The sequence below is a fragment of the Suricata suricatta genome, chromosome 12, assembly GCF_006229205.1.
Source record: "Suricata suricatta isolate VVHF042 chromosome 12, meerkat_22Aug2017_6uvM2_HiC, whole genome shotgun sequence".
Taxonomy (NCBI): domain Eukaryota; kingdom Metazoa; phylum Chordata; class Mammalia; order Carnivora; family Herpestidae; genus Suricata; species Suricata suricatta.
The window spans coordinates 12921547-12946025 of NC_043711.1; the positions used below are offsets into that span (position 1 = coordinate 12921547).

General features: G+C 54.1%; 1 protein-coding gene across 4 annotated transcripts in view; it reads left to right on the forward strand.

The window, feature by feature from the left end:
• Positions 1–18155, forward strand: part of SLC27A1 (solute carrier family 27 member 1) — a 28065-nt gene extending 9910 nt beyond the window's left edge. For 3 of the 4 annotated variants that reach the window (XM_029916917.1, XM_029916916.1, XM_029916918.1), the window contains exons 3-13: positions 7500–7894; positions 8050–8211; positions 8412–8481; positions 9168–9259; positions 9330–9439; positions 12700–12909; positions 14333–14459; positions 14548–14685; positions 14757–14921; positions 15289–15435; positions 16774–18155. In XM_029916917.1, coding sequence (XP_029772777.1) covers positions 7500–7894; positions 8050–8211; positions 8412–8481; positions 9168–9259; positions 9330–9439; positions 12700–12909; positions 14333–14459; positions 14548–14685; positions 14757–14921; positions 15289–15435; positions 16774–16931 — 1774 coding nt within the window. In that variant the 3' untranslated portion in view covers positions 16932–18155. The remainder of the gene's footprint in view (positions 1–7499; positions 7895–8049; positions 8212–8411; positions 8482–9167; positions 9260–9329; positions 9440–12699; positions 12910–14332; positions 14460–14547; positions 14686–14756; positions 14922–15288; positions 15436–16773) is intronic. The other variant, XR_003900912.1, reaches the window with a different exon arrangement.
• The last annotated feature ends 6324 nt before the right edge of the window (positions 18156–24479 follow it).

Genomic DNA, 24479 nt, shown 5'->3' on the forward strand with positions numbered 1-24479 from the left:
TGCATTCCCACCGGCAGTGCCAAGGATTCCTCTTTCTCTGCATCCTCGCCAACATCTGTTGTTGCCTGAGTTGTTAATTTTAGCCATTCTGACAGGTGTGTGAAATACAGTTGACATAAGACATTATATGACTTCCAGGTGTCCAGTGTAATGATTTGATATTTGTATATAATGTGAAATGATCACCACAGGAAGTCTAGGTGACAGCCACGATCACACATCGTTACACGCTTTGTTTCTTGTAACGAGACCTTCTAGGATCTGCTCTCTTAGTAACTTTCAGGTATGGAACACAGATAATCCCTGACACCCAGTGGTTTGACTTTACGATGATGCGAAAGTGACATGCATTCAGTAGAACCTGTACTTTGAATTTGGAATTTGGATAATTTCCCAGACCATTGACAGGCAGTATGAGACTCCGTCCTGATTCCGGCCACCAGCCGGAAGCCACAAGCTCCCTGTCACCCACACCATCACAAGGGTAAACGACCTATACCGGCATTCTGTACCCATTCAGCCGTTCTGTTTTTCACTTTCAGTACAGTATTCAATCAATTATGTGCGATATTCAACCCTTTATTGAATAGGCTTTGTGGGGGCGCCTGGGTGGCTCAGTCGGTTAAGCGTCCAACTGTGGCTCAGTCATGATCTTGCAGTTTGTGGGTTTGAGCCCTGCGTCGGGCTCTGTGCTGACAGCTCGGAGCCTGGAGCCTGCTTCGGATTCTGTGTCTCCTCTTCTCTCTGCCCCTCCCTCATGCTCTTTGTCTCTTTTCTTCAGAAATAAATAACGTCAAAAGTTTTTTTTTTTTTAATAGCCTTTGTGTTAGATTATTTTCTCAATTGTGAGTAACATGAGTGTTTTGAGCATGTTTAAGATAGGCCAGGCTAAGCTATAACATTCATTAGGTTAGATGTATTAAATGCATTTTTAACTTACGGTATTTTCAACATATGTTGTTTATTGGGTGTAACCCCACTGTGAGTCCAGGAAGGTCTGTATTATTGCCTGCAGTCACCTGTGGTGCATTACATCCCTAGGATTTTATGTAAGGGCTTGCTTCCTAGACAGACTTCCACCCATTTCGCCCTGGAGCCCAAGATTCAGCTTTCTCCTACCTCCAAGGGCCCCCACCTTTCATCACTGTTCCCCAACTTCCAAAAATGGGGTGCCTTGGCCTCCATTCCCATTTTCCTAGTCCGTGTATTCACACTTTAAAAAAATCCCTTTTCTGGGGTGCCTGGGTGGCTCAGTTAAGCATCTGACTTTGGCTCAGGTCATGATCTCATGGTTTGTGGGTTCAAGCCCTCCTTCTCTCTCTCCCAAACCCCTTCCCCCCTACGCCATGGGATTCTCCCTCCCTCTCTCTCTGGCCCTCACTCACTTGCCCCCTCTCTCTCAAAAAAAATTTAATAAAACTTAAAAATCCCTTTCCTGGCTATTCTGGGGGAAACAGGGAAGCATAATGATCAGGGTCTGGGTGTTTGCTTGTAAACCTTTGCATGAAATCACCCGTGACTTTTCTCACCTTTGGCTCCTTCCTCACCCACCTGTGTGGGGGCCCCTTCTCTTAGAGGCCGCACAGCCGTCCATTGTAAGGACATTGGGCACCGAACCCCTCCTATACTACAGGACATTTGGGTTCTTTCCCATCTTCTGCTCAGTGGAAGCGACACGTGAATAACACTGTTATTTCCCCCATGTGATCTTACCGCGCCCAGCTCCATCTTCTAATTAGTGGAACAATCCGGAACCGTGGAGGAAGTCCTATCACTGTGCGGTCTCCTCCCAGCCTCTGCGTTGCTCACTCATCTCTGGCCCGCTGGCCTTGGCTCTCTTTAAAACGTGCTGGTCTCCTTCCTGCCTGCAGGCCTTTGCGCTCACGGAACCCTCTACCTGCATGCTTTCCTCCTGCCCCCTGAGCTTTACCCACTGCTGGCCCCTTCCCGTTCTTTCTTTTTATTATTTTTTTATTTTTTTAAGTTTATTTATTTATTTTTGAAGGCGTGCACAGGGGAGGGGCAGAGAGGGAGAATCCCAAGCAGTCTTCACGACGTCATGCAGAGCCTGACGGGGGCTAGAACCCACGAACCGTGAGATCGTGACCTGACCCCAAACCAAGATGCCCAACTGAGTGAGCCACCCAGGCGCCCCTCCTTCCCCGTCTTTAAAATGTAGGACACAGGCTGCTTCCTCGAAGTGCTCTCCCCCATTCCTGGGTAAAGCTTTTGATCACAGCATCCTGTTTGTTTCCTCTTTAGGAAACTTACCATAAAACTATCATTGGCTTGGGGGGGCCTGGGGTGGCTTAGTTGGTTGAGCATCTGACTCGATTTCAGCTCAGGTCTTGATCTCATGGTTCGTGAGTTCAAGTCCCACATCGGGCTCTGTGCTGACAGCACAAAGCCTGCCTGGAATCCTCCCTCTCTCTCTGCCCCTCCCCCTGCTTGCTCTCAAAAATAAATAATAAAACATTAAAAACAAACGATCATTGGTTTTCTTTGCTTTTTCCCTGTTACTTCCTTCCCCTCCTTAGACTGTAAACCCCGTTTGGACAGTGATCACGCCTGCTTTAGTCACCTGTGTGTCCCTGTTCCTGTCACAATGTCCCGCATGTGGGGGTGCTGAGCGGAGGAGTGCTGCACGAGGGGACCAGCCCCTCCGGGGAGCTAATCCCCATCAGGAGGTTTTGGCTGTAAGTAGCGTGAATCTCACTCCTAGTCTATTGGCAGTAAAGAACATATACAGCTGCATGAAACGTGGGATTTTGCCATGAGATGTCTTCCGGTTGGTCAGGTCACGTGCAGCACGTTGTTATTGACTCAGGTTCCTTCTGTCATTATGCTCTGCACCAAAGGCTTGGCGTCTCCAGCTGGATACCCTCATGCTCTCATGAGGTCACTGGCATGTGGTTCCAGCCATCACATGCCAGTGACGGCTTCCCTGGGTAGAAGAAAGGGAACATGGGACTGCCATGTCCCATGTCATTGTGTGGAAGGGGCTGATGTGTTGCTGGGAGGTGGATGGGCTGGGCAGAATTGAGTCCAAAGGCTAGCAGACAGAGCCAGATTTCCAGGGCTTTGAACACCTAGCAGAGGAGTGTCATGCGCCCGGGGACGGGTTCTGAGCAGGAGAGCAGCGCATATGACTGGCCTGTGCCGAGAAAGGGGGGGTGGCTCAGTAAGGAGGGTTTGGGGCAACAGGCAGAAAGTGCACGTGTGTCTGGATGGTGGGAATGCAGACATGGTCTCCCCGCGCGGGGGCGCTGCGGCGAGAACAGTAAGCAAGGCAGACGGAGGTCGGAGACGAAGCGTGGCAGATAGGCATACCTTGTTTATTGTGCTTTGCAGAGACTGCAGGGTTTGTTTGTTTGTTTATAACACAAATTAAAGGTCTCTGGCAACCCTGTGTCAAGCAACCCTATTGGCACAATTTTTCTTTTTCTTTTTTTAATGTTTTTAATTTCTTGAGAGAGATGGAGTCCAAGCGTGAATGGGGGAGGGGCAGAGAGAGAGGGAAACACAGAATCGGAAGCAGGCTCCAGGCTCCGAACTGTCAGCACAGAGTCCAATGCAGGGCTTGAACCCATGAACTGTGAGATCATGACCTGAGCTGAAATCAGACACTCAACCGACTGAGCCATTCAGGCAGTGGCTAAATTAGACTTAACTTAAATAAACAAAATTTAAAAAAACTTAGATAAATTAAACTAATTCATATTATTAAATCAACTAAATTAAATTAACTGAATTTTAAAAACTTAAAAATACTTAAATAAACTTAAAAAAATAAAATAAATTAAATAAACTTCAAAAAAAAGAATAAAAAGGGGCTCCTGGGTGGCTCAGTCGGTCGAGTGTCTGACTCAGATCATGAACCCAGGCTCTGTGCTGACAGTCGGAGGAGCCTGGAGCCTGCTTTGGATTGTATGTCTCCCTCTCTCTGCCCCTTCTGCACTCACGTTCTGTTTCTGTCTCTCTCTCTCAAAACATTAAATAAACATTAAAAAAAATTTTTTAAGAACATTAAAAAAAAAAAGACACCCATCATTGGATCTAGGTCCCACTGGGAAATCAGGATGACCTCATCTCCTATTTCCCTTAATTATATCTGCAAAGACCCTACTTCCAAATAAGGTTTGGAAGTCTGGGGTTTCAGGTGGACTGAGTTTTGGGGGACGCGCTTCAGCAGGTCCAGCTGTGTGCAGGCAGAGAGGCTGAGCCAGCCTGGAGGATACCACCATCGTCCTTCCACTCCAGCTCCTGTGCTTAGTCTGCAGCTGTATCCCTGGACACACCAGACAGACAGACAGCCTGGGTGCTCACGCTCATAGAGATTAACACAAAGTTCAGGAAATTAGTAAAGGAAGATGATGGTTTTAGATTGTGATGAACGCTCTGAAGGAGTAAAACGGAGCCTGGGAGTGTATCAGTTACCCGTGAGCTCCATGACTGTGTAACAGATTACCCCAGACCCCTGAGGCTTAAGACAGTGATCAGTATCGTTTCCTGTGACTTCTGTGGGTCAGGAATTCAGATGTCACCAAGATGTGACTGTCTTATCTGCTCTGCTATGTCCGGAGCCTCAGGTGGAAGATTCAGAATCTGGGGCCAGAATTTCCCAAAGTTTTGTTCACTCAGACCTGTCGTTAGAACACCCATACGGGGCCTCTCCATGTGGGCTGGGCTTCCTTTCCTTGCAACTCGGTGCTGGGTTCCGAGGGCCAGTGTCCGGAGAGAGTGTGAGAATGTCTGCCCGTCTGGAGGAGAGATGCTGTCTCTGTGCCCTAGTCTCCGAAGTCACACAGCATGACCAGGGCCGCATTCTCTTCATTAGAAGTGAGTCCCTGAGTCTGCCCACTCCCGAGCGGTGGGAAAGTGGGACTTGCCTTTTGAAGGGACGACTGTCAGAGAACTTGCAGGAGTGTTTTCAAACAGCCGTAGTGATCCCAGCTGGGCAGGGCTGGGAAGACCTCTCCAGGCAGGGGACATTGGAGCCTAGAGGGAAAGGATGTGTAAGAACCCTGCTGAGGGGTCTGGAGCAGAATGTTTCAGCAGTGGGAACCGCATGGGCAAAGGTCCTGGGGCAGGACACTTTTGCCGTGCTGAAAATCAGTGAAGGAGGTGAGAGCAAGCTAGAGGAGTAGAGGGTGATGAGGTGGGCAGACGGGTGGGGGTGGGGTGGGTGGGGCCTCACAGGCCCTCTGGAGGGTTAACACACTTTTTTCAAAAGATTTTATTATGGAAGTGGAAGTCTCTGCCAAAGTGGAGAGAGTAATGTAATGGGCCCATGCGCCCATCCCCCACATCCATGACCTCCACATGCTCTGTTCCTGGTCCCCATGCACTTCCTCCACTGTCTGAACCCCATGGGCACATCCTTTCACCTATTAGTTTTCCAGAGCATATCTCTGGAGGGCAGGGAGCCCCCTCCTTTTTAACCTTGCTGCCAGTCAGTCTTTGTGAGTTGCTCTATTCATTTTCATCATAGTAAAGTGTACATGACATTTTCCATTAGTGACCCTGAGTGCGTTCACAGTTACAGAACACCACCTCTATCTAGTTCCAGAACATTCTCATCACTCTAACGGGAAACCCTGTTCCCATGAGCACTCACTCCTCCCTCCCCTCCCTCCAACCTCTGGTCACCACCAATCAGCTCCGTTTTCATCTGTTGATTTTGCGGCATCACATATAATAAAATGCATCCATTCTAAGTCTGCATTTGGGGTTTGGACAAAGATCCACACCCAGGTAACCGCCACCGTCAAGATACAGAACATGCCCATCTCCCCACAAGACGACTCCTGCCCCTTTGCCATCGGTATCCCAGCCACTGCACCCCCCACCCCAGCCCCAGTCCCCTTCCTCCATGATCTGACTTCCCCCACCTGACCTTGATCGGCTTCGCGTGTGCGGAGCAGGTGCTTAGGTCTGGGGCACTGACGACATTTGGGCCTCTGCACTGGACGCCAGGGAGGGGTGGGATGCTGGGCTCCAGGGTCGGGGGCTCGGAAGCAGTCATTCAGCCTCTGTTTACTGAGCACCTACTATGTGCCAGGCTTCTGGTCAGATGCAGGTGTTGCTTCCTCTGGTCACTGCAAACAGGGGCTTCGATGAGCAGGCTCTCCGATTAGGAGTGTTCATTTACGTGAAGGCCATGGGCACCCAGAGGGAACTGGTGGGCGGCAACCTGCCCAAGACCCTTCATTGATGCTCCTCACAGCTGTCCCTGTGCCTGCACCTCTTCCCAGTGTGGCCCTGCCCTGAGATCTTGCTTACGTGTGCCGGCCCCTCCTCTCACCAAAGATCTTGCCAGGTTCAGGCCGGCTGCTTTCTTGGGCTGTGGGGTTCAGGCCTGGCCTGGGAGCTCCAGATGCCTCTCTCTGCCTCCAAGACAACTGTCCTGTGGGATTATTTGTGGCAGGCTCCAGGAGAGTCGGGCTTTGGTCTGTTTCCACTGCTGTCTCTCCAAGCCCTAGAGTAAAACAGACATAAGTCCCTGTCACCCAGGGCAGAAAGAGAGAGCCCAGGGCAAGATGGTAAATCAGTGAGTGCTGGGTTGAAAGAAAAACAAAGCAGGGACCAGAGAGGGGCAAGAGGGTGTGTGTGCGCAATAACAGATGGGCATCATTTGACCCAAGACCTAATGGAAGTGGGAGAGGCTGTGGGGATGTTGACAGAAGAGTGGTCCAGGGAGGGGAATAGCCTGTGCAAAGGCCCTGAGGTGGGAGCATGCCTGGTGGTGTGTTCAAGGAACAGCAAGAAGGCCCTGTGGCTGGAGTGACTGAGCAAGGGGTAGGTGTTGGGGTGGGGGGCAGGATGGAAAAGGAGAAGGAGCAGAAGGAGGATGGTGTGGGGGAAGGGTTAGGTCTGGGTTACCGCTGCATCCCTCTTGCCCATCGTGGACCTGGCATGCAGTAGGTGCTCATCATTTGGGAGACGAAAGGAAGAGTCTACCTCTGTGTTGGCTGCTACCTCGCGTTCCAGGTGTGGGGACATGAACACAGCCCGGCCTCTTTACTGAGCACCTAGTATGTATCGGCTCCTCGGCCAGTCAGATGTGACTTTCCCAGGGTGCTCACTGTCCAGAGGTGGGGGAAACAGACCCAGTGCCTGCCCGGGCCTGGCCCCATTTGGGGGACTCTATGGTTTGATGGGGGGCAGCGGGCACAGTGCAGGGCCGAGCCCTGGAAGACTTCTTGGAGGAGATGATGAGGACACCAGGTGGAGCATGAGGAGTCCAATCTGCAGGTGCTAGTGGGGTCTGTAGGAGGCTCTGGACTCCCAGGAGAGAGAAACAAGGACCATCTGTGGGACTTCCGGGTTGGTTGGTTAAACCGCCCTTCCTGTGCACTTAGTCCCCCAAGAGACCCAGCCACCAAAAGGTCTTTATTGAAGGAGGACAAGGACCTTTTCCTCTGCTTTCTCCACATGGAGATGCCGAGGCTTGGAGAGGTCACCCAGTGACGTCGTCTCCCCCTCCCCTCCCCCCTCAGCGGCCTCTCTGTGCTGATCCGTGTGCGCCTGGAGCTGCGGCGGCACCAGCGTGCCCGCCACACCATCCCGCGGATTTTCCAGGTGGTGGCACAGAGGCAGCCTGACCGCCTGGCGCTGGTGGACGCGGGCAGCGATGTGTGCTGGACCTTTGCGCAGCTGGACGCCTACTCCAATGCGGTGGCCAACCTCTTCTGCCAGCTGGGCTTCACGCCGGGTGACGTGGTGGCCCTCTTCCTGGAGGGCCGGCCCGAGTTCGTGGGGCTGTGGCTGGGCCTGGCCAAGGTGGGCGTGGAAGCCGCACTGCTCAATGTTAACCTGCGGCGGGAGCCCCTGGCCTTCTGCCTGGGCACCTCGGGCGCCAAGGCCCTCATCTTCGGAGGGGAGCTGGCAGCAGGTGAGGCCAGCGCGGGTATCATCCTGAGGAGGGAAGGGGGGGCCTGGGGCTTCCCGAGGCGGGGGATGGGGTACGCAGGAAGATGGTGTGGTGTATCCCAGGCCTTGGGAGGGCCCTGGCTGTCCTTGATCTTCACGTTATGTTTGGGGCTACAGCGGTGGCCGAGGTGAGTGGACAGCTGGGGAAGAGTCTGCTCAAGTTCTGCTCTGGAGAACTGGGGCCTGAGGGAATCTTGCCTGACACCCGGCTCCTGGACCCGTTGCTGAAGGAAGCCTCCACAGCGCCCCCGGAACAGCCCCCTGACAAGGGGATGGATGGTGAGGCTCCGCCCCCGACCAGGGGATGGATGGTGAGGCTCCGCCCCCGGGCAAGGGGATGGATTTGAGGCCCCGCCCCCTGACAAGGGGTTGGATGATGAGGCTAGGATGGGTTGTCCCCCTCCCGCTGCCAGTGCCCACCCTGTCTCCCTATCCCGTCCCCTCCAGTCCTTGGACCCCAACATGTGCGTCTCCTGCAGATCGCCTCTTCTACATCTATACGTCGGGGACCACGGGGCTGCCCAAGGCTGCCATTGTAGTGCACAGCAGGTGAGGGGGGCCCATGGGCATTACCCCAGCTTTGGAGAGTGACTCCAGGTCACCTCTACAGCTGACCCGTTCCCTTCGCTCTTGTTGGGATCTTGTGGACATTTCTGTCTGAACCTGGTAAAACCCCACGGCCCATCTTGAGACAGTGCCGCTCTGTGCCCCTCCTTGTCTCTTGCCTCTCCCTTCAGTGGCCGCAAGAGGGTTTCATATCCTAAACCAGACAGGCCCTGAGCCAGACTTCCCTGCACCTGCCTTGGCCTTGGCCCTCAGAGTAAAATCCATGCCCGCATTATGCACCCCTGCCCATGTTCTGCTATCGTTTTCCATCCCACTCTCATGCCCTTTCACCTCTTACACTTCCTCAAAGGTCCTTCTGCCTCGGGCCTTTGCACATGCTGTGCTCTCCACCAGGGCGCTCCTTAGCTCAGCCCCCATAGCTCCTTCACACCAGCTCTCAGCTCCTGTGTCACCCCCCCACACCTCTCTGGCTGTCACCTTCAGCCCCTCTCCATTTCTCTGCTCCCTTGCATTCCTCTTGGCACCTAGCAGCATGGCAATCATGGGCTGCAAGTTCTCCCGCTGGTGAGCTAGGCTGGCCCTGCCTGGGTCCCTGCCTTGCCCCCCCCCCCCATTGGCACACCCTGGAGGACGAAAGTCCCAGTCCCTGCACTCCCCGCCCCCCGCAGGTACTACCGCATCGCAGCCTTCGGCCACCACGCCTACAGCATGCGGGTGGCAGACGTGCTCTATGACTGTCTGCCCCTGTACCACACGGCAGGTACTGTGGGCAGGCCGGGGCAGGGGTGGGGCGGCGCCTGGGGACTCCTCACCGAGTGCGCCTTCTGCAGGCAACATCATGGGCGTGGGGCAGTGTCTCATCTACGGGCTGACAGTGGTCCTCCGCAAGAAGTTCTCCGCCAGCCGCTTCTGGGATGACTGCGTCAAATACAACTGCACGGTCAGGCCCCGCCCCTCCCGCGCCGCCCCTCCTGCAGGTCCGCTGTGGGGACCCTGTTCTCCAGGGCCCCTGAATGGCTGCTCTGGAGGGGGACAGGAGGGTGGCCTGCGTTTCTTGAGCACGTGCTCTGTGTCCAGCCCCAGGCTAGCCCTTCCACGTGCAAACTCAATGGGAGAACTGCTTGCGTGTGGGCAAAGGCGGCACAAAGGCCATTTTGCAGGTGGGGAAATTGAGGCCTATAATGCATCTGGAATCGGGCCGAGGTTGCCTGAGTTCTCTAACACGCCGCCCTGTGCCCCAGCCGTCTTGACTGCAGAAAGGAGGCTGTGGGTGCTGGTTAAGGCCACAAGGTGTGGGGCCCAGGTGGGGTAGGCATGAGGTCGAGGTGAATATCCGCAGTCCTGTAGATTGGGGGGGTGGGCTCGGACCCCATCTTTCCTCTCCCCTCCCCTCCACCATGAGAGGAAGCCAGGCTGAGGCTTTCAGTGCCCCGGTGGGCATAGAATCCAGGTTTTAGCACCTTCCTCCAGGAAGAAGGGGTGAGGAGAGGAGAGAATGGACTGGTCTAGGGACTGGCAAATTGGCAGGTGCCCACCTCACCTTGGATGGGTGGGGCCCAGGTCACACACAGCTAGGCAGGGTCGGGGCTCTGGGTTGGCATCGCAGGGATCTCTTGGGACAACGTCTGACTTTTGCACTACTTTTGAGGATTTTCCATTTTGCTCATGGGAGGCTCTTGAGGAGCCTTGTTAAGCCAAGTCTTGAAATGCAAATGAGGCTGTTTTATTACCTTGGTTACTGAGAGCTGTGAATACAGATCCCCGCCCCTCCACACCCCAAGTTCAAGTTACAGTGCTTCTTTTTGGGGAAAGACCTACGTCAGTACCTGATTTCACTAACGAAAAGAAATCCAAAGAGGATTTTCTCTTTTATGGAAAAAAAAAAAAACCCTGTTACAGTACTAACATAGGTCTTTTGTAAAAGTGAGGAGGTGTTAATTCAAACTTCAAGCAAGCAGGAAATACACTTCACTTTACACTGTTTCAGTTTATGAAAGCGGTCCTCTGAGTTCTCTACTTCTGGGTAGCTGGCGAAGCCTGTGTCCATAAACATGGACGGAAAGTATAGGCGAGGGGCGCCTGGAGGGCTCAGTCGGTTGGGCATCCGACTTCAGCTCAGGTCATGATCTCACAGTTTGTGGGTTCCAGCCCTGCATTGGACTCTGTGCTGACAGCTCAGAGCCTGGAGCCTGCTTTGGATTCTGTGTCTCCCTCTCTCTCTGCCCCCCGCCGCAAAGAAACATTAGAACCAAGAGATGGGCAGGAGACAGGTGCCTCCACCTCCCTGGGGGGCTGAGTGTGTGGTGCCTGTGTCTCTCCCTACCTAGTGGGGTGTGTGCACTTGGTGTATAAGGTCACCCTGACGCAGGGGAGTCGGTGACGGGCTCCCAGCCTCTATCTCGGTGGCACCGTGCAGGCTGGAGGTCTTGGCGTAGGGCATCTGGCGTCTGCCTCTCGGAGCTGACCTGAGCTGTCTTCTCTTCAGCCCTGGGTCTGTCCAGGGATCCAGGCCAGAGGTAAAGATCAGCTGTTTGCTCTCAGCGTGACACAGACTCAGGGACATGGGGGGGGTGTCACTGTCCCCCCGACTGCCTCAGTCGTGGCTGGGTTGTCCCTCCCCTGGCCTGAAGGGGACAGCTGAGAGCTGCTCAGAGCATGGCTGGGACCACCTAGTGATGGTTTGGAGGGCAGGACTTTGTCAGCAGACAGGAGCTAAAACCCTAACCAAGCCCTGGCTTCTTGAAGAAGGGGATTTAGGAGCTCATAGATTTAGGAGCTCATGGACCTGAGAAAGCTACATGGGGAAAGTTTCAGGCACAGCGTGATCCAGGAGGGCCTCTGTCTCTTTCCATTTCTTGTTTCTCTCTTCCTCGGTGGCATGCAGCTTCCTTCCCAGCCCTGCTTCTTCTGGAAGGTTCTCAGCAGCTCAGGTAGAGACACAGCCCAGGGCTGGTTCTCATTGGCCTGACTCTGGTCATGTGCTCACCCTTGAACCAATTACCAGCTGGGGACGGACTGGGCTGGTTGGCCAGGTTGTGTCCAAGGTTCTGCCCTGGAGATGGGGTGGGCTGGGCCACCAGCAAAGCACTGATCTGAGCCTAGGGAAAGAGGGAGAGAACTCACCACCTTCAGGCTCCGACCTGGCCTCGGCCTGGGCTTGCGTCCTGCCCAGCAGCTGATGGTCTTGGGCAGGCCGTTCCCCTCTGTGGATCTCGTGCCTTCATGCCCCGCACGGAGTGTTGGGAGAAATAAACCAATGAGCCCTGTGTTTGGCAGTAGAATACTCAGTACATGTGTTGATTCATCAGAGATTCAGCAAGCACTGTTGAGGGAATGCCTCTCCGCAGCAGTGATATTTGACCCAAACCTGAGGACCCCTGGGTTCTTCCCTGGGGCAGAGTGCTCCAGGCAGAGGGCACAGCGTGTGCAAAGGCCCCGAGGAGGAGCCCTGTGTGGCACAGTGTGTTGGTGGGAAAGAAAAGGAGAAGAGGCATTGAGGGCGGTGTGGCCGAAGTGGAATTGACCAGTGGCAGAAATTTGGCCTTTATCCTGTGGGCGAGGGGAAGCTGTGAGCACTTTGAAGCTGTAAGCTTTGATCAACCTGGCAGTTAATCCTGAGCATGTAACTGCTTCATTCAGACTCATCAGGATGCCCAGAATCAAATCAACCTCTATCCCTTATCAGCTTTGATCCAGTCACTTACCGTCTGTGACCCCCAGTAAAATTGGTGATGGGAGGGGGGGAATCCTTAAGAAGCCAACCCACAGATAGGGACTTGAAGACACCTGGGGTATCTGGGCGATGACCTTCCCCCGGGGGGTGGAGCCTTGAGACCGGAGCGAAGGAGCAATGCAGGGTGAGCTGAGGATGGGATCAAGGAGGCAGCGTGGAATCAGGGCTCTGGGGGACAGCCTAGGGCTGCCCTGTGTGGTGTCCACTGCAGCCCGCCTTCCCGGTAGGGAGTTCCTGGAGGCAGTATGGGGGTGGACCGGCCACGCAGGGGCACCTGGGACGCTGACTGCATCCTCTCAGTCTCCTCCCCCCAGCAAGGATTCAGCAAGGGGCATGCATAAATGGCCTGGGCGGGTTAGTGACCATTGCTCTTAAGCGCACTTGGCTCCTAGCGCCCAGGGCGGAGGGGTGACCCGGGGTCTCAGGCCCAGCGTGGCCGCCCACCCCTCGCCTACCCCCGCCCCCAGGTGGTCCAGTACATCGGGGAGATCTGCCGCTACCTGCTGAAGCAGCCGGTGCGCGAGGCGGAGGGGCGGCACCGCGTGCGCCTGGCCGTGGGCAACGGGCTGCGGCCGGCCATCTGGGAGGAGTTCACCGAGCGCTTCGGCGTGCGCCAGATCGGCGAGTTCTACGGAGCCACGGAGTGCAACTGCAGCATCGCCAACATGGACGGGAAGGTGGGTGGCGGTGGGCAGCGCGGGCAGGCTTTGAGGTTCAGGGCTCGCTGCTATCTCTGCCTCCCCTGCCCCGCGTTCCCTGATCTGCTGGGAGGGTCGGCCAGGCGCGCAGGGCAGGGGACCGGAAGGTCCTGGAACTGCCAGGGTGCACACGCGGGCGGGGTCCCTCCTCCGGCATGCATGCATGCACAGTTGGTGGTTTGACTATGCCCCTGAATTCAAGTCCTCTGCGAGGCTGTGTGTGTGCCTCGGAAGAAGGTCTCAGGCTTCCAGTTTCCACCCGTGGGGGTGGTGGGGGAGCACAGGGCTCTGGGGGATCCAGTGCTATGGTTGGAGTGCCCCTCCGCTCCTACTGGCTAAGTCACTCAGTCTCCTTGGGCCTTGGTTCCCTCATCTGTACATGGGGACCGTAGCCCATTGGGTTTGTTCAAATCACCCACCAATCCTGAGCTCAACATGGCATCCCCAGGTTGCAGGCTGTCTGCAGATGATTTAAAAAAAATTTTTTTTAATTTATTAAATTTATTTATTATTGAGACAGAGAGAAACAAAGCATGAGTAGGGGAGGGGCAGAGAGAGACGGAGACACAGAATCTGAAAGCAGGCTCTAGACTCCAAGCGGTCAGAACAGAGCCCGATGCAGGGCTTGAACTCACAGACCGGGAGATCATGACCGGAGCTGAAGTCGGAAGCTTAACTGACTGAACCACCCAGGCGCCCCAGCAGATGCTTTTATGATTAGCAATGAAGGTCTCCATTCTGCCTCAGCTGGACCCGGCTCCCTTACCAAGCTCGTCCCATCCCAAGCCAGACACAGATGCAGAGAGTAATAATAAAGCAAACACCTGGGGGCCGCGATTCGTTCCCGTCTGGCTCTGTGTTGGGTCCCCAGGACCTGAGAACAAGGCCGTGCCCCCAGCGCACGTCTGTTGAGCAGCCAACCCCAGGAGATACTCCGGCTGCATCAACACCAGTGGCTGCCGTAACAAACATACCCAACGGCATCCAGCAGCACAAACCCATTAGACAGCATTCATGCTCATTGGACTGGGCCGGGTAGGGTGGCATGTGGCTGGGAGGGGGCAGAGGCTCTGCCAGGTCCCCACGTGGCTCCAGGGTGACCCCAGGCATTCACTTCCTGCCTGCACAGAGGGTTTTGTGGACCAGGAAGTGGTGAGCGGTCAGCAGGTTTCCACACATGATGATGGCCAGAGGAGGCTGGGGAGTGGGAGGAGGGGACATGAGTCCTGGGAAGGAGGCACTGCCCTTAATGCCCCCTTTTTCAGATCACCCAAGGTCACAGAGTTCAGGGAACATGGGGTGCTAATTCCAGGGCCCTGGGGCAGGAGAGGCGAGATGTCTGTGGGAGGACGCCATGCCACCCGGGACTCCTCACCGACTTGGCTCGCCACCCCAATCCCAGGTCGGCTCCTGTGGCTTCAACAGCCGTATCTTACCCCACGTGTACCCCATCCGGCTGGTGAAGGTCAATGAGGACACCATGGAACTACTGCGGGACGCCCAGGGCCTCTGCATCCCGTGTCAGGCCGGTGAGCCAGGCCCTGCCCAGTCCCCTGGGGACCTGGGGCCCCCACCCCCTGCCCACCCAGCGCAGCCTGAGGGTGGCCTCCTCCCCAGGGGAACCTGGCCTCCTCGTGGGCCAGATCAACCAGCAGGACCCGCTGCGTCGCTTCGATGGCTACATCAGCGAGAGTGCCACCAGCAAGAAGATCGCCCACAGTGTTTTCCGGAAGGGCGACAGTGCCTACCTCTCAGGTGCGAAGACCACGGCGGTGGCTGTGGGGATGGCGGGCCACCGTCTTACCTCTCCTTCTCCCCTCTGCCAGGCGATGTGCTGGTGATGGATGAGCTGGGCTACATGTACTTCCGGGACCGCGGCGGGGACACCTTCCGCTGGCGTGGGGAGAATGTCTCCACTACTGAGGTGGAGGGCGTCCTCAGCCGCCTGCTGGGCCAGACAGACGTGGCTGTGTACGGGGTGGCTGTGCCAGGCAAGCTGGGTTTGTGGGGGTGGTTCTAGGGTACGGCAGCCCCAGAGGAGCCCAACCTGCACTAGCTTGGAGGTACAGGTGCTCTTGAGCAGTGCTCAACCTGGATAACTGCACCTAGCAACCTGGGTGGGGCACTGGATCTGGAGTTACCCCTTATGGATGGTAACCCCTCGGTTTCCTTATCCAGTAAATGGGATCATGAAAGTGACTGTCTCAGAGTTGCAGGGAGTGCAGCAAGAGCGCAAAAATAACGATGATTAGTGCCTCAGCAAGTGTTAGATCAGAGAGAGCAGGGGCCTCTGAGGGTGTACTCAGTCTGGTGGCGGGACAGAAGGTGGGGTGTTCTCACTGAAACCTCTGTCTCCAGGAGTAGAGGGCAAAGCAGGCATGGCGGCCATCGCAGACCCCCACGGCCGGCTGAGCCCCAATGTGCTGTACCAAGAGCTGCAGAAGGTGCTGGCACCCTATGCCCGGCCCATCTTCCTACGCCTCCTTCCCCAAGTGGACACTACAGGTGTGGCCTCTCGCCTCTCTGTCTGTCCGTCCATCCATCTGTCTCTTGGTTCGTCAACCATTTGCTCCTTTGTCCTGGTTCAGGCCCTTGTGCCAAGTCTGACGCAATGGGTCATGGCCAGCGAGTACGATGGCCTATTCAGGGCCCTCTCTTGTTTTATCTGCATTGCTACTGATTTCCAGTCCTGAATGCCACCCCCACTAGGCATTCTGCAGTGTTGGATGCATTTTTCCATTTCTTGCATTTTTTCTGATGACGAGGACATCATCTCATATCTGTGAGGCTCCTGCTCCTGCAAATTGCCTGTTTGTATCTCTGTCTAGCCTTGCTGTCTTTTTCTTCTTGATCTGCAAGTTTCTCCTACTACTCTTGAAGTTAATTCCATGAGTTTTGGACATCAGGAGTCTTCTATTTGGGAGCCTAACCATTAACCTTTGTTGAAAAGAAGCCCTTAATTTTGATACAGACTTACTCCCCCTTTTATTAATGTTATGGTTTGTGCTTTTGAAGTTTTATTTAGAACAAGACACCTTCTCAACTCTAGAGCACACAGGTACCCTGCCTCCATTTTTTCCTACAAGCCCAAACCCTTAGCTTTCTTTTTTTTAAAAAATGGGTTTTTTACTTTTGAGAAAGAAAGAGAGAGAGCAGGGGAGGGGCACAGAGAGAGGGGGCTGGGGGACCCAAAGAGGACTCTGTGCTGACAGCAGAGAGCCCAGTGTAAGGCTTGAACCCATGAACCTCAAGATCATGAGTGAGCCAAAGTCAGACGCTTAACCAGCTGAGCCCCTGGGGTGCCCCTACCCTTCTCTTTCCTAAAATCTTTCTTTAATTGTCCACTGCAGGGAGTGCAAACTTTTTCTTAAAGACCAGAGAGTAAATATTTTCGGTTGTTTGGGCCATGCAGTCTCTGTCCCAACAACTTACCCCTGCCTCCTGAGTAAAAGCTGTCCCAGACAGTCCGTAAACAAGTAGGTGTAGCTTCTTGCCAATAAAACTATTTACAAAACAGATGATGGGCCGAATGTGGCCCTCAGCTACAGCTTGCTGACCCCTGTGTGATAGACTCAGCCTTGCCCTGGTCTCGAGAGTGGACATGTGACCAGGCAGGGAGTACACAGAGTGTGCGGCTGTGATGGGATAATCAGGGAGGCCGCCCTGGAGGAGGGGGCATGAAGTCAGGCTCTGAAGGGCAAAGGAAAATCAGGCAGACCACATGAGGAAGAATGTTTCCAGCCGACGGGATGGCCTATGCGAAGCCTGGAGGTGTAGGCAAGGGTGGTGAGTTGGGGGTTCCTAGAGCCTCCCCTTGCTGAGTATCCCCCCCCCCACCCCTAGGCACCTTCAAGATCCAGAAGACTCGACTGCAGCATGAGGGCTTTGACCCACGCCAGACCTCGGACCGGCTCTTCTTCCTGGACCTGAAGCAGGGCCACTACCTGCCCCTCGACCAGAGTGTCTACACTCGCATCTGCTCGGGTGCCTTTGCCCTCTGACACTCCTCCTCTGCCCACTAGAGACTCCCAGCCAGGTCCTGCCAGTGAGGTTGAGGGGCTGGCCCAGCGGCACCTGCAGGGGCCGCCCTGGTGCCCAGCAGCCGGACCCTGGGGAGAAGCCTACGGCTCTGCATCCTTCCCGCCGCCCCCTCTGCTTCTAGGCTGTCTCCTGCCTGAGTCCCCACTGCCGTGTCCCTGTGCGTCCCTCTCCTCCCTGCTTCTCAGCCTCCCCTCTGTCCCACGTGCCCACACCTCTTCCCTCTTTCTTTTCCCCTGCTCTCTCCTGAGATCGGCGGGCACGCAGCGCCCTGTTGTCCTCGGGGCCTCTGTGGCTCGTCCCTGCTGGGTCATCGACCCAGAGTGGAGCCTCCCGGCCTCCCTCTCAGCTGTGCCTTAATGAGCCACAGTCTGTCCAGGCCTCCCAAGGACGTTGCAGCCCAGGCTGAGCTCCGGGCAGACCTTCCGTCCGTCCTTCCTCCTTCCGGAGCAGAGGACCCATGTGGTTTGCCCCGCCCACCTGGGTGTCAGGGGGTCATGGTCAAGGGACCTCCAGGACAGCTGGAAATCTCTCCCACGCTGGGCCAGTTGCCTCTCTGCACTTAACCATCTTCGGTGGGTCTCTCTCCTGTCCCCTATCTGCCCTTCTTGATGCCCGGAAGCTTCCAGAATTGACTGTTACTACTTGGACATTGCCCCTGCGCAGATGTCTCCTTTCAGGCGCCTCCACGGAGCTCCTGCTAGAGGAGCCTTGAAAATTGCTTTGGGGGGCTGTTCGGCTCCCCAGCCAGACGCTCACCCTGGCAGAGGGCTCTAGGGGGCCCCCACCGGGCACGGCTGCTGGTGGGACCCACGGGAATGGCAGCGGTGGTGTAGCGGGAGGTCTCCTACCTGGGGGGTGGCATCTGAGATGGACTTTGGGGCCTTGGGGGTTCCAGCCTATTGAATATCCCCACTGGCTTTGTTGAGTTCAGCCCTAGCGTCGGTGGTGACATCCTGGACAGCCCAGCTGGGATGGCTCGGACATCCTCTTCGGCCTCATCGGCTGGCTCGTCCAGGACTCCTGTTGTGACGACGGGCCACCCAGACTGTGCGCCCCGCCCCCCTTCTGCAGCACCATCCAGCCCCTCAAGCCCTGGGGCTCGCGCTGCTGCACGTGGGCCCTTCCAAGCACCAAGGTTTTATTTCCTAGTTGAATTTAAGAAATAAACCTGCACAGAGCGTCCAGTGGCTGAATCCCAGTTATTTATTCTCTGTCCCCTTGTGGCACAGAAGAACCCTTTCTGGGTTTCCGAAGGCGGGACTTCTGCTGGGGAACTCATGTTCACCAGGCAAGAGCAAGACCCACGGCTTTTCCTCGCCATCGCTGCCCGAAAGCTCATCTGCAGGGCCTCTGGGGCCTCGGGTTGGTGTGCTCACTGCCCCGCTGAGCCTCGGGAGCCTCGCAGAGCCCTGCGCCGGCCCCAGTCCCAGGGGAGGCGCCCCTGCACTCTGGCAGGTGGCAGAGCTGGCAGTCTAATCCAGGACATCCACTTAACCCCATCTGCTATGCCTCCCCTAGTATTATCATGGTCTCCACTTCAGGGGACAGAGGAGGAAAGGTTTGTGGTGATCAGGCCTCCGCTGGGTGGGGGCAGGGAGGGGGCGGCCCTGGGCATGGATGAGGGGGATGGAAGAGGCCCTGGCTGGCCCGGAGCTGATCCTCGGATGCCCACAGTATGCAAGGAGAAGACGGCACGGGAAGGATCCCTGGGCAAGTGCGTTCTGTATCACATGCCATGTCCCCCATTGTACAGATGAGGACACTGAGGTGCGAGGAGGGGAATGAAGTCCGTGCAGGCAGTTCCCAGTAAGAAAGCGGGACAGGAGGCCCTTTCTTGTTCCAAAGCCTGTGAGTCCCAGAAGGGTAAGAAACTCCCTCTGAGCTGACAAGAAAATAATCCTGCATCAGGCTCTGCGTCTGTCTTTTTAAATTAATTAATAATAAACTGTATGAGAGCAACTTCGGGTTTATATAAAAAAGTGGAAAGCACAGAGTTCCATGTACTGGGTTGCCCCGCACCGCTGTGTCCCTGACCCTTAGCATCTTGTGTTCCTGCACTGCGCTCGTCAGGATCGATGGGCCTATGTCTGTGCGTCATTACCTCAAGTCCACGGCGTACGTTAGCGGTCACTCTGTGTCGGACCTTCCGTGAGAGCATAATGTGTGATGTGCATCCAGGTGCTGGTGTCCTACTTCCTCTGCCCTAAAAACCCGTGGTGCGTCTCTCCCCGCTTCCCAGCCCGAGCCGCCGCAACCGCGGATCTCTTCACCGTCTCCGGAGTTTTGCTTTGTTCTCGCGCTTTGTCTCGCATTTGGAATCACCCAACGTATAGCCTTTCTTTCCTTTCTTTCTTTCTTTCTTTCCTTTCTTTCTTTCTTTCTTTCTTTCTTTCTTTCTTTCTTTCTTTCTTTCTTTCTTTCTTTCTTTCTTTCTTTCTTTCTTTCTAACATTTATTTATTTTTGAGAGAGAGAGAGAGAGAGAGAGAGAGAGAGAGACAGACAGACAGAGCATGAGCGGGGAGGGGCAGGGAGAGAGGGAGACACAGAATCCAAAGCAGGGTCCAGGCTCTGAGCCGTCAGCACAGAGCCGACGCGGCGCTTGGACCCACAAACCATGAGATCATGACCTCAGCCGAAGCTGGACGCCTAGTGGACTGAGCCCCCCTGGATGCCCCTGTATAGCCTTTCGAACCAGCCTCTTACTCTTAGCACGATGAAAGCTGCCTTCACTTCGGGTTTCCTTCAGGCCTTTTCAGGGCTTGAGAGCTTTGTATTGTTTATGCCAATGGGAAGGTCTGGGACTGCCCCCCCCTCCAGGAAATGTGGTTAAGTCTGGAGGGAGAGCTGGGATCAGAAGGCAATCCGCTGCCTCCAGCACCCCCCCCCCCGCGCCCCGCCCCGGGCCTTTATGAAGCGGCCCTGGGAGGATGTCTGTCCCCGTGATGTGGGAAGACACTTGTCCTCACCTAGCACTGCACGTGGGCCATGACCGGCAGGGGTGGAGCGGTGGTGTGTGAGGGACGGGGAGGGAGAAGCCGTGCTAGAGAGGGAGTTGAGGACACGAGAGCCTTCCAAGGAGAGGTAGCTGCAGGCTGGACCCTTGCCTCCTACCCTCTGAGGGTCCCCCTCACTTTGGGAGGAGTGCAGACTCTGGCCCGAACTGCCATTCTATAGGCTCTTCTTTCCACCGTGATTGGTCATTTCCTGCCTGCGTCTTCCTTCCTTTGGTGCCTTTGCACCTGCTGTCTCTAGTGCCTGAACCATTGTTCTTATGCTGCTTGTCTGGCCAACTCCTACTGTTTTGTTTAAATGTTTATGTATTTTGAGAGAGAGCGTTTTTTGTGAGGGGGGGGAGGGGCAGAGATGGAGAGAGAGAATCCCAAGCAGGCTCCGTGTTGTCACCGCAGAGCCCAATGCAGAGCTCAGTCCCACAAACTGTAAGATCATGACCTGAGCCGAAATGAAGAGTTGGACCCTTAACCCACTCAGCCACCCAGGCACCACTACTGATTTGGTTTTAGTTGAGGTGTCATTCACATACCTTAAAATCCATCTTTTTAAAGTGCCCAATTTAGAGGCATTTAGTGTTTACAAAGTTGTGCCGCCGTCACCTCTCTCTGATTCCAGAACATCTTCATTCTCCTAAAAGGAAACCTCATACCCATTAGGAGTCTCTCTCTCCTCAGGCTCTGGCAGCCACGAATTGGCTTCCTGTCTCTGGATTTGTCTGTTCTGGACATTTCATGTAAATGAAATCATACAACATATGGTCTTTGATGTCTGGCTCCTTTCACTTGGCAGAGCGTTTTTTAAGATTCATCCAGGTTCATTCCTTTTTATGGACAAATAAGATTCCGTTGTCTGGATGGACCACATTTCGCTGGCCATCCATCTGTTGATGAACATTGAGTCATTTACCCTATTTAGCTATTGTGAATTCTGCTGCTGTGAACATTTGTGTACACGTCTTTGTGTGAACATATGTTCTTAATTTGGGGGGATATAAACCAAAGTATGGAAATACTAGGTCATCTGGTAAGGGTTTCATATTTTGAGGAACTGCCAGACTATTTTTCAGAGCGAATGCACCATTTTACGGTCCCGCCAGCAGCTGTGTGTAAGAGTTCCAATTTCCCACGTCCTTGCTGGCACCTTCTTTGGGCAATAGATCTATTTCAGACAAAACACGGGTAACAAATGGACTTGGGCTCTCTCTCCAACCTGCTTGTGTCTCGGTTAGTTTAAGCTCCACCACGCATCTAATTAAGGAAGCTAGAATCTCAGGACTCCATCCTGATTCCTCTTGTTCTCCAGCTCCTTGGCCCGTCCATTAGAAAGGACCGGGAGCCCAGCCTCCAAGAAAGACCCCGCACCCACCGAACCCAGCCAGCGCTAGACTTCTCTAACCCACTGCACATGGCTCCTGGCTGGCCTCCCAACTTCCACCCCAGCCCTCCATCATCTCTTTACCTCGTAGCCAAATCGATCTTTTAAAAACATACCCCAGGCCTCTCTCCTACTCAAGCCCTCCAGACATTCTGCTAAAGGGTGTGGTCCTTCCCTTTCTGGTCTCATCTCCAGTCTGGCCTGGGTGGTGAGTCTCCAGTCACATATGTCTGCCTTCTGCTCGCTGTCTCTCAATAAATTTTTTAAAAAGATTTATGCCTTTGTTTTCTTCTAAGAGTTTTTCGTTTCAGCTCTTACATTTAGGCCTTTGGCCCATTTTAGTTTTTAAGATTTTAAGTAATTTCTACACCCAACATGGGGCTCAAACCTACAACCCTGAGATCAAGAGTTGCGTGCTCTATCGACTGAGGCAGCCAAGCGCCCTGATCCATTTAAACTTTTGTATATAAACGAGGCTCCGTAGCTCAGGGGTTAGAGCACTGGTCTTGTAAACTTTTGTATATAGTGTGAGGTTGGGATCTGTATTAGTTTTCCAGAGTGGATGTAACAAATAACCAGTTACTGGCTTAAAATAACATCAATATATTATCTTACAGTTCCTGAAGGTCAGAAGTCAGAAATGGATCTTACTTGACTAAAATCAAGGCACTGGCATGTGGCTGCTTTCCCTCTAGCGCCTGAGAAAACCCACCTCCATGCCTTTTCTAGCTTTTAGATGCCACCCACATTCCTTGGTTCATTGCCCCTTCTTGGATCTTCTAACTCAGCAAGGGGGTTGAGTCTTTCCCATTCTGTCATCCCTCATCGGCTCCCTTCTTTCATTTACAAGGATCCTGGTGATTACCCGGGGCCAGTCCAGGGTATCTATTCTAAGGACAGCTGATCTGCAACTTCCATCTGCAACCGCTATTTCCCCCTGTCAAATAACCTAACATATCCACAGGTTCTGGGAATTACGGTGTAGACACCTTTGGCAGGGGGGTGGGTGGGTGGGGGTCTACTATTCTGCCAGTAAAGGGTCTAACTTTTTTCTTTTGCATGTGACTATCTAGTGGTTTCATTTGTTGAAAAGACCATTCTTTCCCCATTGGATGATCCTGGCATCCTTGTTTGTAAAGATGCGTTGACCACAGATGTATGGGTTTATATCTGCATTGTCAGTTCTACCACACTGATAGGGCTCTCCTCATGCCAATACCACAAGGTCTGGGTTGCTCAGCTCTGTAGCAAGTTTGAAATCGGGAAGTGTGAGTCCTCCAACTCTGCTTTCTTTCCTAATTATTTTGGCTACCTGGGACCTCCTACAATTCCATAGGAGTTTTAGGATCAGCTTGTCCACTTCTACCCCAACAAAGAAGTCTGAATTTTGACAGCAATTGCATTGACTCTGTAGACCAATTTGGGGAGCACCACCATCGTAACGACATTAAATCTTCCGATCTGTGAAGAGATGTCTTCCTATTCACTTAGATCATCTTTAAATTATTTTTAGCAAAGTTTTGTAGTTCTCAGTGCATTTTTTGCAATTATTTTATTAAGTTCATTAGTATCTTATTCTTTTTGATGCTTTTGTAAATAGACTGTCTTCTTAACTTGCTACTGATTTTAAAGACCCAATACCTATGCAAGTCTCACAGCACTTACTATAGGCTACTGAATTATCTGGCCCGGATAAGTGCCCAGCTCGCCAGGCCCACTAGGTCTCCTGCTTCCAGTCTTCTCTTCCCATGCTATTCCCTGGAATACCCTTTCTCATCAGCCAAGACCCATTTTCCCCATTTTAGGAGCTCCTCCAGGCAAGACCCAGGGTAGAGACCTCTTGGGCTTCTCAGACACATAAATCCCCCTGGAGCATTTGCAGAAGGCATTGTCCAGGGGGCTCTCAGGGTGCATTTGTGAATAAAACACACCCCAACTTTCATGTAGCTTGCATTTTATTTATTTAAAAAACATGTTCTTAATGTTTATTTATTTTTGAAAGAGAGAGAGTATAAACGGGGAAGGGACAGAGAGAGAGAGAGGGAGACACAAATCTGAAGCAGGCTCAAGGCTTTGAGCTGTCAGCACACAGCCCGCTTCGGGGCTCGAACCCACAATCTGCAAAATCATGACCTGAGCCGAAGTCGGACGCTCATCTGACTGAGCCACCCAGGTGCCCCTGTAGCTCGTATTTTATTTTTATTTTTTTAATTAAAAAATTTTTTTTAATGTTTTTTTTATTAATTTTTGATACAGGAGAGACAGAGCATGAGAGGGGGAGGGTCAGGGAGAGAAGGAGACACAGAACTGGAAGCAGGCTCCAGGCTCTGAGCTAGCCCTCAGCACAGAGCCTGACGCGGGGCTCGAACCCACGAACGTGAGATCTGACCTGAGCCGAAGTCGGAGGCTTAACCGACTGAGCCACCCAGGCGCCCCGCTCGTATTTTATTTTATCTTATTATTTTTTAATTTATTTTTGAGTGAGACAGAGAGCGTGAGCAGGGGAGGGGCAGAGAGAGGGGGACACAGAATCCAAATACAGGCTCCAGGCTCTGAGCTAGCTGTTAGCACAGAGCCTAACGCGGGGCTCAAACCCACAAACCGCGAGATCATGACCTGAGCCGAAGCCGGACACTCAACCGACTGAGCCACCCAGGAGCCCCATGTACCTTGTATTTGAAAGAGGACGATAACAAAGAGCTACAAAACCAGTATGTTAGAAGGTTCAGGAACTTCAAAGTCCACCAAAATGTGCCCTCCTCCAGGAAATCTTCCATCTCCTCCTTCCTTCCATTCCCCTCCCCCCCCATACCCCTCCTGGGGACCCCAGCGGTGGGGGTCCTCTCTCCGGCCCCGCCCTGACACCACAAGGCAGAGATCAGCCGCACCGGTTCCGCCCGTCCCAGCCCAGGAAAGAGCTCAGGCACGGCGTGCAAAGAAGTCAAAGGACCCCTTCGGATCGACGGCCGACACCGACGGCGACCTCACCGGCGGGAGTGCGCATGTGTCACAGGCCGCCCGAAGGTACTGACAGCTGTGTGGCGGGGCCGGCCTCCGCGCAGGCGCGCTGCGGGCTGCCCGGAGCGCTTCCGCCTCCCCGCCGCCGCCGTCGCCATGGCCG